Source organism: Lipotes vexillifer, unplaced genomic scaffold (assembly GCF_000442215.2).
Source record: "Lipotes vexillifer unplaced genomic scaffold, Lipotes_vexillifer_v1.1 scaffold1699, whole genome shotgun sequence".
NCBI classification, from domain to species: Eukaryota; Metazoa; Chordata; class Mammalia; order Artiodactyla; family Lipotidae; genus Lipotes; species Lipotes vexillifer.
Window position 1 is genome coordinate 1,380,578 of NW_006796961.1, and position 14,774 is coordinate 1,395,351.

A 14,774-nucleotide genomic window follows, 5' to 3' on the forward strand; every position below is an offset into this window, starting at 1 on the left:
CTAAATAAAGGCTTTCAATGTGTTGTCCTGTCTGCCTAGAACATTCGCCCCTCCCTGCCGCAGCTCCCCCACCAGCAGGCTGATCTCTTATTATTCAGAGCTCAGCTCGCCTGGAAGCCTTCCCTGACCACCCAAATCAAATGCTTTCCACCCACCCCAGCACCATCACTTCACTTGGTTTTACTATATTCATGAACGCAGGGATATCAGAAATGAACTTGATCATTTGTTTGTCTGAGGTCAGTCACCTTCAGACAAACCTTTGTCTAACCTTCACTAGAAGTTGCTGAGAGCAGTTCTAGGAGCTGCTTTTCAGGGCTGCTCCCCGGGCCCCAGCAGGGAGTTGGCACCCATGTGAAATCAAACTGTCCCAAGGGTCCCTTAATTGTTGCTCTTGCCTGCCAGGCTCTTTTGGCCTCCTCTGGCGCCCCAGGTCTGGGCACCCTAAATCCTCACAGAAAAGCAATTATTAAGAGTGCTTTCTCCAGCTCCAGGCACAGGCTCGGACTCACTACCCCCTTCTCTGCCATCACACACAGCGGCCAACTCCTACCAGTCTCTGCCCCTGTACCAGCTCTATGACTGGAGGCAGCTATGCCCAATCCTAAGTACCCAGCCCAGAGCCCCGGCTGAGGCCCCAGGCTGCGCCACGGCAGCCAGCCTCAGCCCAACCAGGCAGGGGGAAGGCTTCTTTACATGGGGCTGCTGGCCCAGTTTCTACCCCTCCCAAAACCAGGAGGCCAGCCAAAGAGGGGAGGAGGGCCGAGCCCAGGTGGGGGCAGTTCTAGGAACTACAAGGAGATTGGGGGAAGGGAGGGAATGAGGTGACAAGCCATCATTAAACCCAGATCTAGCTGATACCACTCGACCCAGCAGTTTTGTGGTTCCTGCCTCAGGTACTGAGGCTGCCAAATCAACGTTCCCAGGACACACTGGTAACAGCTTTGCAGTTAGCCCAGAGAGAAGGAACAAAAGCAGGGGTGGTCTGACTGGGGACCAAATAGAGGAAAAGATAAACCAGGAAAAAGAGCAAAAATCCAGCTCCAGAGCCAGGTTCCATCCTCATAACCACCTCCCTCTGCCAGCCCACAGCTCTGTGACCCCTGACCTCTTGGCTCCCATTATAACAGGGATGACCTTGCCTCTGGGAAAAAAGCTTCCACTGATCTGGCTCCCTGGGACACCAGCAAAACTGTCCGCAAGGGATGAGCAAGAGAAAAGTCCTGGACAGAGAATTCCCATCAGGGAATCCAGAACAGTGGGCTTTTCCAGTCACGCCCCTAAAAGGCCAGCTCCAGGGGACTGCGGGCTGGGGCGGAGGGTCAGTCAATCCCAGTCGGCCACTGTCTAGCTGTGGGACCTGGGACAAGCCTTGGGGCCGCAGCCTCCTCCCCAGCACGATGAAGAAGGCCTAAGCTGACCTGGTGGTGGTGAGCAATCAATGAGCTCATCTAACCAGCAAGCTCAGCACAGGGCCTGCCCCAGGAAGAACGCTGCAGAGGCAGAGCCCTGGGACCCGGAGCACCAAAGGCCTGGGCCAGGGTGTAGGTGCCTGGTTTGATCCCTTTCTTGGTGACCTGCCTTCACCCCATCAGAAGCCTTCGAGACACAATGAACAGAGCTTTATATGCTCACCTCCCAGTAACTCACCTGCGGAGAGCTGGTGCCTGAAAGGTAGTGAGGTCCCAACCCCTAGGCTTGAGCCTCAAGGCTCTGGTCACAAAAAGTGGGAAAAGAATCTTAGGACCCTAAGATACTCAGATAACAAGGGCTGGGCTGCCTCCCTACAGATATATGGGGTGGGGGTGGGCAAAAGGGTGGTAAACAAGATGCCCGAGCTAGGTGTTCCAGACTATTTCCCAAGCTGCCCACACAAACGCCCACCTGGCGGGCTAGCACCTTGGAGCAGCCAGCAGAGGCTTGCCCAAAGGGTATGTCGGGACCCAGAGCCTGAGACAGGCAGGGATGAGGTGTGAGAAAGAAACCCCTCAGATTTGGCCCCACGCTAACACCTGGACGGGGAAGGGGGGAGGGGGTGCACCTTGGCACTTGCCTTTTGATCACACTAGTTTCTCCGGACCTGCTCCCACATCCCCACTAGCCTACTTAGCGCAAAGGCTCTGCCTCCCCCGGACTCCCAAAGCTCCTACAGTAGTTCCTCAACCTACCTGATCGCCTCCGTATCAGGTCCTCGCCACCCCCTCCCCACTCTCCGAACTGAAACCTCATGTGACCCCTGCAAACATTTCAGGGATCTCCTAACCGCCCCCACTAGAACTAACTCCGCCCACACCCACCCTGCCCCACTTCCTGGGCTTCTCCTCAACCGCCCCCAGGCCTGTAACCTGACCCACCTCCTCCAGCGCCCCGACTGTACCTGCCAGCCCGGCCCCTCCCCGCCCCCCCTCGGGGCCGTTTCCCTCCGGCCAAGCCACTCTCCCCTCCTCCCCCATTCGGCCGGCCCAAAGCCCGACTCCTCCTCCCCCTCCCCCTCCGGTCTCCCCGGCGCCTCCTCACTTTTCCTCCACCGGCCCTCCCTCCAACTTCCCGGCCCCCAGCCACGCCTGCACCTGCCCGGGCCTGGTCTCGCTCCCCTCTCGCGGGGAATGACAGGAGGAGGTCTGGGCCCGATCCCGACGCCCCCAAGCTCCGCGGCCCGGCCCGGGGCTGGACGCTCAAGGCCGCTCGCGGGGACCGGGACTCTCCGCACTCGGGCCGGGGCACAGTGCAGGCTGCTAACCAGGTTCCTCCCCGGTCGGAGGAGGCCCCCATGTCCTCCCGCCTCAACCCTTAGCCGGACCTCGGATGCCCTCCGACCGTCCCGGCGAAAGGAGGCCGGAACCGGGCCTGGGGCGGGCCGCCTCACCTGCGCCGTGGCCGCGCTCCGGGGGCTCCCGGCGAGCTCCGCAGCGGCGGCTGGGGCCGGGCCTGGGCCCGGGGCGCGCCCCCCTGCGCCGGGGCCTCGGCGTCCGCCTCCGCGGCCTCCGCGGCCTCCGCGGCCTCCGCTTCAGCAGCAGCGGCAGCCGCGGCGGCCATTCATTGTGGGCCAGGCCGCCCCAGCCGAGCGCCGAGCGAGCGCAAGGCGCGCCGCCGCCGCCGCCGCCGCCGGGCCGGGGAGGAGCGGCCGTGGCCCCGCCCACGCACCGCCCCCGGTGCCCGCCCCCGAGGCTAGGCCAGCCGAGCGCCGAGCGCGCCCCTTCTCTCCTCAGTCTCTTCCCTCGGCCCCTCGGAATCCCCGGCTGGACCTTGGCTCTGCAGCAGAGTTCGAGTCCCGACCTCGCCACCATCTAGTCCCGCGACCTTAAACAAGTCGCTCTGCCTTTCGGAACTTTAGTTTCCTGTAAAAACGCAAACAATAATATCTGCTGTTTATTGTGCCAGGAACTGTTTTAGGTTCTTTAGGGGATTATCTCGTTTAAACTTCACAGTAGTATATTTAGGTAGGAATCATTTTATAAACACAGACACACACACTTTATAGAAAATAAGAAAGGGAGGCACAGAGAGATGAAGAAACCTGCTCCAGGTCACACAGCAAGGAAGTGGTGGCGGGTGCCAGGATTCAAAACCGGGCCCAAGAAGAAACAATAAACGTTAACACTTGTACGATGCTTATGCGATGCCAGGTTCCATTCTAAGCATTCTACCTGCACTAACTCGTTTAATTCTCATCACAACTCAATAACGAACGTTAAAAAGTTCTGCCCATTTTGCAAATGGGGAAATATAAGCAGAGAGCATTAAGAACAAGTAGGAAGGCAAGCTGGGGCTGGAACCAGTCAGTACCGACACTACGGTCTCCTTTCCTACACCGGTTAGAACCTTCTGAGGGTTTGCTATGTGAGAGAGCCTACTTTGCACATTTTCCAGGCATTCTGTCGTTTAATCTCTGCTCTATCTTGGAAGCTAGGGCTCTTATTTAACAGGTAAGGAAAGTGAAGCCCAGAGAGTTTAAGTAACTTGTCAAGAGCATGTGGTAGGACTGGGATTCAAACGCAGGAAATCTGATTTCAGAGTCTGAGTTATTCCCGCAGGGTGCCCTGACATACTGTGTTTACAAAACCCAGCACACAGGAGGCGATCAATAGGTGTTGGATTTCTCCGCTTACCGCCCCTTTTGAGTCTCACCTTCCTCATCCGTGATATGGGGCTAGTGAGGTGTCCCCTCCCAGAGGAGCCGCAGTGATTAAGGCCGTCACACTACACTTTCAGCGCTTTCCGCCGTGCATTTTGATCCCAGCTGCCCACTATAGGTAACATCAATGATTGACTAAATTCTGTCACATGATCTGCCCTCCCACTGTGCCAACATGGCGGCGCCCAGGTCCTAATCTGGGGAAACGTGCACCGAGACCAATTTGGGTTTCGGTGCCGCAAGAGAAGGTGAGGGGGGCCTGGGCGACGCGGGGAGGGATCCGGACCATGGGTGGGCCCGCTCGAGGGCTTCCGGCTTCTCAGGGACAGTCCTCCAAAGACGGGGGGGGGTGTCAATTTACTGAGGTCACAGGGTTTCCTTAGTCCCTACTTGACACTTGTGTAGGCCATCCGGCCAGGAAAGCAGCTCTCTGATGCTTTGGCTATTCTCTCCCCCGCCCTCCGAACTAGGCTTGGCGGGCAGAAGCGCCCGCGGATGTCCCGTGCGAGGATCGTTCTGTGGCTAAGCCTGACTCTCCGCTCCGCCCGCAGCTTCTCTAGAGCCCGGTTTATGGAGGGGCAGCCCCAAGGGCCGCCAAATCCAGCGGCGATGGAGAATGGCACCGAGCCCTGCGGGGAAGAGCGCCCACCTGAGGTTCAGGAGACGACGGTCACTGAGGGGGCCGCCAAGATCGTCTTCCCCAGCGCAAACGAAGTTTTCTACAACCCAGTGCAGGAGTTCAACCGGGACCTGACGTGAGCAGAGTCCGGGGTCAGCTTGGCAGAGGGCAGTGGGTCTATGAGGATGAAGGGGTGTGAACTGACTCTTCGTCTCCCGCAGATGTGCTGTGATTACCGAGTTTGCTCGCATTCAGCTTGGGGCCAAAGGAATCCAGAGTGAGTAGAGGTCCAGGCTCCTGGTGGGCAGGGGTGCCACGCAGAGCTCTCTCGTTGCCCCGCCCCTTCTCTCCCTTACCTTCCAGAAAGACTCCAGCCGTATAGCACGCCCTGGGCTCTGCTCCTCTGCCTTTCTCCAGGGACTTTGGGGAAGATTTCCTTCCCTGAATCTTCTGTATTCTGAAGAGTAGGGGGAGGTTTCTCAGGTGGCGCTTTGATATCCCCTAACTTGTGCTTCTGATGGCTGCAGTCAAGGTGCCAGGTGAGAAGGATTTGCAAAAGGTGGTCGTGGACTTGTCGGAGCAAGAGGAGGACAAGGCTGAACTGAAAGAGGGTGCAAACCTGGCCCCGGGAGACCAACCTCGAACAGCTGCCGTGCGGGATATCTGCGAGGTGGGGCCTGAACGTAGGAGGTAGCAGCCCTGGAGTCCAGTGGGTGGTAAAAGAAGGAAGGCTCCTGGAGGGAGAGAGCGATAGGAGCTGGGAGGGGGGGCTCCTTGGCGCCCAGCAGAGGATGGAGGCATGGATGTGAGTGGGGCTCCCTGCTTACTCCAACAGGAAGGCCTGCGAGTGCTGGAAGGCCTGGCAGCCTCCGGCCTACGTTCCATTCGCTTTGCGCTAGAGGTGCCTGGGCTCCAATCCGTGGTTGCCAATGATGCCTCTGCCCAAGCCGTGGATCTCATGCACCGTAATGTGCAGCTCAACGATGTGGCCCACCTTGTACAGCCCAGCCAGGCAGATGCCCGGTAGGTGCTGGGAATTAGAGGCTAGCTGCTGGAAGGTGCTTTCTGGAACAAAGGCCCCTGGGGTCAAATCCTGGCTGTGTCATGATCTTGCTCTGTGACCTTGGGAGAGTGGCCTTAGCCTCTTAGAGCCCGAGTTTCCTTGTCTATAAAACAAGGACAGTAGTTTTATGGGGCCTGCTGTATTTTATAGGGGTTACTGATTATAGCTGTGTGGCTTGTGCTCGGAGGTGGAAATAAGTACCATTACGGTCTCCATTTTAGACTCAACTTCTTGTACTTTTATTCAGTCAAGTGAACCAGTGTATATCCAGCGCCAGGCACCATTCTTTTTTTTTTTTTTTAATAAATTTATTTATTTATTTTTGGCTGCATTAGGTCTTCGTTGCTGCGCGTGGACTTTCTCTAGTTGCGGTGAGCTGGGGCTACTCTTTGTTGTGGCGCACGGGCTTCTCATTGCGGTGGCTTCTTTTGTTGTGGAGCACGAGTTCTAGGCACGCAAGCTTCAGTAGTTGTGTCACGTGGGCTCAGTAGTTGTGGCTCGAGGGCTCTAGAGCACAGGCTTAGTAGTTGTGGCGCACGGGCTTGGTTGCTCCGCAGCATGTGGGATATTCCTGGACCAGGGCTCAAACCCATGTCCCCTGCATTGGCAGGCAGATTCTTAACCACCGCACCGCTAGGGAAGTCCCCAGGAGCCATTCTTTCTGTCAGGACTGCATCGGTAAACAATACAGACAAAATCCCTGACCTTGGGGCTTCCCTGGTGGCACAGTGGTTGAGAGTCCGCCTGCAGATGCAGGGGACACGGGTTCGTGCCCCGGTCTGGGAAGATTCCCACATGCTGTGGAGCGGCTGGGCCGCTGAGCCTGCGCGCCCGGAGCCTGTGCTCCGCAGAGGGAGAGGCCATAGCAGTGAGAGGCACGCGTACCCCAAAAAAAAAAAAAAAAAAAAAAAAAAAATCCCTGACCTTGTGGAGTTCATAATGCAGGGGTCAGCAAACTACAGCCTGCGAGGCCCACAGCCTGTTTTTTTATGGCCTGCCATCTAATAATGTTTTTCACATTTTTAAACGTTTAGAAAAAGAAGAATATGTGATAGGGACCATATGTCTCCCAAAAAGCCTAAAATACTTACTACCTGACCCTTTACAGAAAATAAATGAATTAAAAATGTTTGTTTTCTTGACCATATTAGAATCTAATAGGGGGACTTCCCTGGTGGTCCAGTGGCAAAGAATCCACCTTACAACGCAGGGGATGCGGGCTTGATCCCTGGTCAGGGAACTAAGATCCCACATGCTGCGGGGCAACTAAGGCCACGCACCACAACTACTGAGCTCGCGCTCCTCAACTAGAGCCCGCGTGCCACAAACTACAGAGCCCACACGCTCTGCGACCCGCGTGCCACAAGCAGAGGAGAGAAAACACTCACGCCACAACTAGAGAGAAGCCCACGCACCAACAAAGAGCCCGCGTGCCACAACAGAGACCCGACGCAGCCAAGAATAAATATAAATAAATAAATAAATAGTAAATAAATCTTTTTTTTTAAAAAAAAAGAATCTAATAGGAAACAGATGATAACCAATGATCATGACAAATAAATAAACTGTGTAGTAAACTAGAGGTGAGAAGTGCTGGAGGCAGGGGTGAAATAACAGGGTACAAGGGATGGACGAAGGAAGGGTTGCAGTTATAAATTACATGATCAGGAACATTTGCATTTTCTCACCTGCAAAGAACAACAATAGTTTCAGATCTGTTGAAGATTGTGTGATTAGATGAGTTAATACATTTATAAACCGCTTGAAACAGTGTCAGGTAAATATGTGCCACGTCGGTATTGGCTATTATTATTGCCATCTTGTTTTTCTGTTTTTCTTGTTTTTGGGTTTTCTTTTTTTTTTTTTTTTTGGCCGCGCTGCATGGCTTATGGGATCTTAGTTCCCCGACCAGGGATTGAACACAGGCCCTTGGCAGTGAAAACACGGAGTCCTAACCACTGGACCGCCAGGGAATTCCCTATTTTTATTGCCGCTGTTAGACAGGTAGACAGACCCAAGGAGGAAAAGTTAATATAGTTAGCAGATGGATAAGCCAGGATCTGAAGCCGCCCAGCTGGCCCCCAAGTCCAGGCCAAAACCATCACATTGTATGAGTGAACGTGTGTAGGGGACAGCACGGGTCCCTGGTGCAGGGAGCTGAGGACCTGGCCCTCTCGCTCCTAGGATGCTGATGTACCAGCATCAGAAGGTGTCGGAGCGGTTTGATGTCATTGACCTGGACCCCTATGGCAGCCCCGCCCCCTTCCTGGATGCAGCTGTGCAGGCTGTGAGTGAAGGAGGTGAGGCCAGCCTGATGCAAGGGTGGGGTGGGGATGGGTTGGGGGGGTTACGTACTGAGCAGGGCTTGGGGTGTTGGAGGGTCCTCACTGCCGGGTCCCTCCCCACAGGGCTGCTGTGTGTGACCTGCACAGACATGGCAGTGCTGGCGGGGAACAGTGGGGAGACATGCTACAGCAAGTACGGGGCCATGGCCCTCAAGAGCCGGGCCTGCCACGAGATGGTGAGGGGCCTCCCAACTCTCATCCCACCCCCAGACCTGCTGGGCCAGATGCATCCCAGGATTTCGATGACAAGCACGTTCTTTGTGTTTTTTTTTAAAATATTTATCTATTTATTTATTTTTTTGGTTGTGCTGGGTCTTAGTTGCAGCAGGCGGGCTCCTTAGTTGTGGCATGCGAACTCTGAGTTGCGGCACGCGTGTGGGATCTAGTTCCCTGACCAGGGATCGACCCCCGGCTTCCTGCATTGGGAGCACGGAGTCTCAGCCACTGTGCCACCAGGGAGGTCCCAACAAGCATGTTCTTTAACCCACATAGTTCCTGAGAGCATGGCTGCCAAATATGGCCCTTTGGGGGTGGGGTGGGGCAGTAATTTTGCCCAGGATAAGAGTGGGTGATCACATTATTCTTTCTAGTATTCTCTACTTCAAGAACTTTGCAATTTTCTTTTCTTTGTTTTTTTTTTTTTTTTTTTTTGGCCGCACTGCATGACCTACAGGATCTCAGTTGCCCGACCTGGGATTAAACCCAGGCCATAGCAGTGAAAGCCTGGAATCCTCACCACTAGACCACCAGGGAACTCCCACAGAATTATTATTATTATCTTTAATTTTATGCTTCTTATTTATTTATTTATTGGCTGCTTTGGGTCTTCATTGCTGCGCGCAGGCTTTCCCTAGTTGCGGCGACCCGTGGCTACTCTTTGTTGTGGTGCGCGGCTTCTCATCGCGGTGGCTTCTCTTGTTGTCAAGCACGGGCTCTAGGCACGTGGGCTTCAGCAGTTGCAGCACACGAGCTCAGTAGTTGCAGCACGCAGGCCCTAGAGTATGCAGGCTTCAGTAGTTGCAGCGTGTGGGCTCGGTAGTTGTGGCACGCGGGCTCTAGAGTGCAGGCTCAGTAGTTGTGGCACACGGGCTTAGTTGCTCCGCAGCATGTGGGATTCTCCTGGACCAGGGATCAAACCCTTGCCCCCTGCATTGGCAGGCAGATTCTTAACCACTGTGCCATCAGGGTTGTCCACAAAATTTTTTTTTTTTTTTTTTTTTTTGGTACGCGGGCCCCTGGAGCACAGGCTCCGGACGCGCAGGCTCAGCGGCCACGGCTCACGGACCCAGCCGGACCGGGGCACGAACCCGTGTCCCCTGCATCGGCAGGCGGACTCTCAACCACTGCACCACCAGGGAAGCCCACAAAATTATTTTTTAAAGGCAGTTTTTCCAGGTTTGCATTTGGCTCTGGGTTCAGGTCCTAGTTTTTTGCTGGAGGCTTTGGGCAAGTGACTTCACCTTTTCTGGGCCTCTGTTTTTGCATCTGTGAAATGGGTATGATGATGACCCAGACCCCACCAGGTTGCTATGGGGATTCAAGAAGTTATGGTTGGCTATGTTGAGGGGCTGGGGAAGGAGGGCTCTTGTACTTGTTCCTTAAGGACCCTGATGTCAGGTCAGTCTGGAAAATGCTGCCTCCTTTCCCGTGTCAGAGTCTTACTGCAGCCTCTGGGAAGGAGAAGGCCCCAGTAGTTCGCAGCACCCAGTATCCTGCCCAGAGGAATGCAGGTCCTTGTGCCACATCACACAGCATGGGGCATGCTGAGAATGCTAGTTGGAAGAGGTTTGGTTTACTGGGCCTGTGCTTTCCTTAATCATTTTTTTTGGGGGGGGAGGGCCGTGCTGCACGGCACGTGGGATCTTAGTTCCCCGACCAGGGATGGAACCCATGCCCACCGCACTGGGAGCGCGGAGTCTAACCACTGGGCCGCCAGGGAAGTCCCTTCCTTAATCATTTAGTGCCAGGGCCTTAAAGAGACAGACTGGTGTGATTTCATAGATGAGGAAACTGAGGCTGTCACTTGCCAAGGGTCACTCAGGGCTGGGCTGAGAACCCAGGGAGCCGGCCCTGACCCTGTACTTGCGAGCACCTTGTGTGGCTCCCTGTAGGGGAGGTGGCAGTGGGGGCAGGACTGATGGCTGGCACCCATCCCCCACGCCAGGCCCTGAGGATTGTCCTGCACAGCCTGGACCTCCACGCCAACTGCTACCAGCGCTTTGTGGTGCCCCTGCTCAGCATCAGCGCTGACTTCTACGTGCGCGTTTTTGTTCGTGTCTTCACCGGCCAGGCCAAGGTCAAGGCCTCGGCCAGGTTAGCCTGGGGTAGGGAAGGGTGATGGATGAGGGAGGTAACGGGGTCTTTCCCAGGGCTGGGGGAGGGAAGGCTGCCCTGGGGAGCCCAAAGGGGACCCAGTCAGCCTGAGGGAAGAGTTGGGGTATGGTGGCAATTTTAGGAATTGGTGGCCACCCTTGTCTCCCACAGCAAGCAGGCGCTGGTGTTCCAGTGTGTGGGCTGCGGGGCGTTCCACCTCCAGCGCCTTGGCAAAGCATCAGGAGCCTCTGGTGGCCGGTGAGCAAGGGTGAGCTGGGGAGGAAGGTGAAGGGGGCATCCCAGCCAGGGTCACCACCCCCGACCTCACCCCTCTCTGTGCAGGGTCAAGTTCTCTGCAGCCTGCGGCCCCCCTGTGGCCCCAGAGTGTGAGCACTGTGGGCAGCGACACCAGGTGGGGCTGGGCGGGGCTGCGGGGGGAAAGGCCAGGGGGAGGCGGGGGTCCTGGCTGTCCTGATCCCTGCTTATCTGGTCCCTGTGTGTCCATAGCTTGGTGGCCCCATGTGGGCAGAGCCCCTCCACGACCTAGACTTCGTGGGCCGTGTCCTAGAGGCTGTGAGCGCCAACCCTGGCCGCTTCCACACCGCTGAGCGGATCCGTGGGGTCCTGAGCGTCGTCGCTGAGGTGGGGACCGCGCCATGACCGGGAGGAGGCTCCGCTGGTGCCCAGCCATCCTTCCTCGGTCCGCCCCACACCCGTCCCGTCCTCTCTCACAGGAGCTCCTGGATGTACCTCTCTACTACACGCTGGACCAGCTGAGCAGCACCATCCACTGCAGCACGCCCGGGCTCCTGCAGCTGAGGTGAGGCCGGGCCTGGGGTGGAGCCTCTGCCTGACCCCTGGGTGCCCTTGGGCAAGTCGGGTCCCTCTTGGACTGGAGTCCCCTATAAAATGGAGGTCAAACATAACCCAGGTCTAGGGCTTCTCATGCACAAGAGCTTAGAACAGCCCTTAGAAGCCATGAGCCCTGGCCAGGGGGATAGTGTTACTGTTAAGGTGGCTGGCATTATGCAGGCAATGTCGTCACCAGGAGACGTGCGGCCATGCCAGTCTGTGAAACAAGGGTCACGCTCACACACAGGTCAGCACCGACTTTGGGGTCCAGCCTTCCCCTCCCCCTCACGATCCCTCCCGATCCCCAGGTCTGCCCTCCTCCATGCTGGCTTCCGGGTCTCCCTCTCCCACGCCTGTAAGAATGCCGTGAAGACGGACGCCCCCTCCTCGGCCCTCTGGGACATCATGCGCTGCTGGGTGAGGCCAGGCCTGACCAGATGGAATTGGGAAGGCAGGGGATGGTCAGCGCCAGCATTCTCTGACCTCTGCCCTTTGCCTCCCAGGAGAAGGAGTGTCCAGTGAAACGGGAGCGCCTGTCGGAGACCAGTCCGGCATTCCGCATTCTCAGCGTGGAGCCCAGGTAGGGGCATGGCACGGATACGGCTGCCCACAGGCTCGGGACGCAGACGACACAGACCCTCCTCCTCACAGACATGTGTTCATTCTTCAAGTGAGACCCAGAATCCGTCCACTTCTCTCCCTCCCCTTCTGCCCTCACCCTATTCTGGTCCCAGTACTGCTCACCTGGGCCAGTGCAGTGGCCTTCACTCTGGTCCCCCAGCTCTCCTACCCCCGCATTCTGTTCCCCCCGCAGCGGCCAGAGGGCACCTGTGAGCACAAGTCAGACACATCCCATCCCTCCTCTGCTCAGAACCCTCCGTGGCTCCCACCTGACTCACTAGAAACAGTTCTGTCTGCAGGCCCTGCAACATCTCCCCCTCACCTCCCTGCCCTCATTCGTCCACCACCACCCCCCCCAACTCCACACTGGCCTCCTCACCCAAACTCACCAGGCACAGCCCCTCCTCAGGGCCTCTGCGTGGCTCAGGCACAGCCCCTCCTCAGGGCCTCTGCGTGGCTTCCAGACTCCCCATTCCCTCTGCTGTGCTTTTTCCCCCAAAACTCTTAACCTCATGCCCTCACACGTTATAATTCGCTGATTTCTGATTTGCCCCATTGCTTGCCTGTCTTATGCGTTAGAATGTCAGCTTTACTGGCCGCAGACTTCAGGCACACCGTAGGCACTTGATAAATGTTTCTTAAAGGAATGATAGAAACCCGACGTCTGCAGACAGTTTTCCCAAAGCACATCGAGCTGCACTGAGGTGGGCAGGCGGCCTGGGCGGTGTGTGCCCGCCTGCCTGGCAGATGCCCTTCAGCCCCCACCCTCATTTCCCTAGGCTGCAGGCCAACTTCACCATCCGGGACGATGCCAACCCCAGCTCCCGCCAGCGAGGACTCAAGCGCTTCCAGGCCAACCCCGAGGCCAACTGGGGTCCCCGGCCCCGCGCCCGGCCACGGTGAGTGAGAGTGGGATGGGGGTGGGGCTTGGCTGGGGGGAGTGGGTACAGAGGCCAGACGGAGCCTCCGCTACTCATCTCCCTACACAGAGGCAAGGCAGCAGGCGAAGCTATGGAAGAGAGACGCAAGCTGCTCCAAAATAAGCGAAAGGAGCCGGATGAGGACCTGGCCCAGCGGGCTGCCCAGCTCAAGACATTTCCCTGCAAGAGGTTCAAGGAGGTGAGGTGCCCCCCAGCCCCCACTGGAGCACACGTGGGTTCGCCTCCCAGCAACAGGGCTGGGCCAATGGGCAGGCAGGGCTGGGAGAACTGGGGTCAGGCAAGTGTGTGGGAGTGAGCTCCCCATCCAGGGAAGGAGCCCAGCAGAGGCTGCTGAGCTCCGGGCCGGGGTTCATTCGCACCCATCATACTCCCACCAGGGCACCTGCCAGCGGGGGGAGCAGTGCTGCTACTCTCATAGCCCCCTGACACCCAAGGCCACTGCTGAAGCCACCCCCACTGACTGTCCAGAGGCCCCCGATCAGAACCCCCTTGGGCCTGGGGCTGCTGCTGGTCCAGGCGAAGACTGAGCCAATAAAGACTTTTCACCTTCCCCTGACTGTCATTTGTCTGAATGGGGAGGCTGCCTGTGGTGTGTCTGTCCATCTGCTGGAGGGGCTCTGTCCATCTCTTCAGCTGCTTGTCTAGGGTCTGTTCCTCTGTCCATCTGTTTTAACTCCCTTGGGGAGCTCTGTGCATCTGGGCTGTGTTTGTCCCTGCCTGAATGAAGTGTTGTCATTGTTTCTGACGGGAGTGTTCTGTCTGTTTTGGGGAGGTGGGGATGATCGTCTTCCTGCAAGGTGCTTAGCCACCCATTTGCTGGCGCCTGCCGTTTCCGACGTGGCCACCGAGCGGCAGCCGTGCGCTCACGCCCGCAGGGACCTTAACCCCCTTCCCCTTCCTCCCACCCTCCCAGCGTGGGCGCGCCCCCTGGACGCAGGCACGCGCGCAGGCTGGGGTTCTAGACCCCGCGCCCGTCTATGGACTCGCGCCCCCGCCGCCGCCGCCACCTCGCCGCCTGGTTTCTCTGGCCCAGTTCCCGCCAGGGCCCCGGTGGCGGAAGCCGGACCGGAACCAGGCGCCTCATGCATCCGCTCCAGACCAGGTGCTTCCTGCCCTGCGGCCCCTCGGGCTCACACACTGAGGCACCCGGCAGCCTGCTGCAACCCCTCCCCCCCAGGGCAGGGGCGGGGGGCAGCGTTAACGAAGAGGCCTGGGGCAGAATCCCCACCCTGCCACGTGGTAGCTGTGGGACTCTGCAAGCACCGTTTACCTTGCTTCATCCCCATCTGTAAAATGAACCTAATTCCAGAACCCACCTTGTAGGGATACCAGAGTTAACTCGTATGTTTAGAACTGTACTTACTCTTGCTTCCCTGGGACAGTAGGAAGGTTACTTGTGGGGTCCTGGGCTTCACCTGATTTCTGAGTGGGGCGTGACAGTTTGGTGCTGGGTGGCAGCTGAGGGCCTGCCTGGGGCTCCTGCAGTCACCCAGATATGCACCGGGCAAAGTACGACTGACCCGGTGGGAGGTTGCTGGGGATAGGGGACAGTGTTAATGTTGACAGTGTCACTGCTTACGTTGTGGTACCCAGCACCCCTCCCTTTGTGAGGCCCAGCAGGAACTTGAGCTTTACCACCATTCCAAGATATTTACCCAATGCCTCTTTATCACTGTCCGCCCTGAAGTGGCCCCCACTGTGGGATGAGGGCCAAGGACCTGTGAGTTGGGGCTATGTGATCCTGTGACGGAGAGGCCCAGGATTGTGGGGACCTGCCGGGGAGGCACCTACTAGAAGGTTCTGCCAGCTCTGGCATGGGAGGAAATCTCCCCCAGCTGTGGCACTTCCCCTCACCCTCCTGGGCCTGGAAAGGTGGTGTGGATAA

The 14,774-nt window shown here is 57.4% G+C and overlaps 1 protein-coding gene across 3 annotated transcripts; it reads left to right on the top strand.

Annotated features, from left to right (window-relative positions):
* The first annotated feature begins 4,292 nt into the window (after nucleotides 1-4,292).
* Nucleotides 4,293-13,445, top strand: TRMT1 (tRNA methyltransferase 1). Of its 3 annotated transcripts, none has more exons than XM_007469077.1 (17): nucleotides 4,293-4,383; nucleotides 4,606-4,890; nucleotides 4,976-5,031; nucleotides 5,282-5,424; nucleotides 5,590-5,777; nucleotides 8,002-8,117; nucleotides 8,226-8,338; nucleotides 10,327-10,475; nucleotides 10,647-10,733; nucleotides 10,818-10,887; nucleotides 10,983-11,117; nucleotides 11,210-11,295; nucleotides 11,636-11,744; nucleotides 11,831-11,907; nucleotides 12,728-12,847; nucleotides 12,938-13,067; nucleotides 13,267-13,445. In XM_007469077.1, exons 2-17 carry the CDS (start codon nucleotides 4,631-4,633, stop codon nucleotides 13,414-13,416), a joined length of 1,989 nt encoding a protein of 662 aa, XP_007469139.1. In that variant the 5' UTR covers nucleotides 4,293-4,383; nucleotides 4,606-4,630; the 3' UTR covers nucleotides 13,417-13,445. The 3 variants fall into 3 exon arrangements, with proteins under 3 accessions (XP_007469139.1, XP_007469140.1, XP_007469141.1); XM_007469078.1 differs by having other exon boundaries at nucleotides 4,309-4,383; nucleotides 4,687-4,890; XM_007469079.1 differs by lacking the exons at nucleotides 4,293-4,383; nucleotides 10,647-10,733 and having other exon boundaries at nucleotides 4,387-4,890.
* Nucleotides 13,446-14,774: the final 1,329 nt, after the last annotated feature.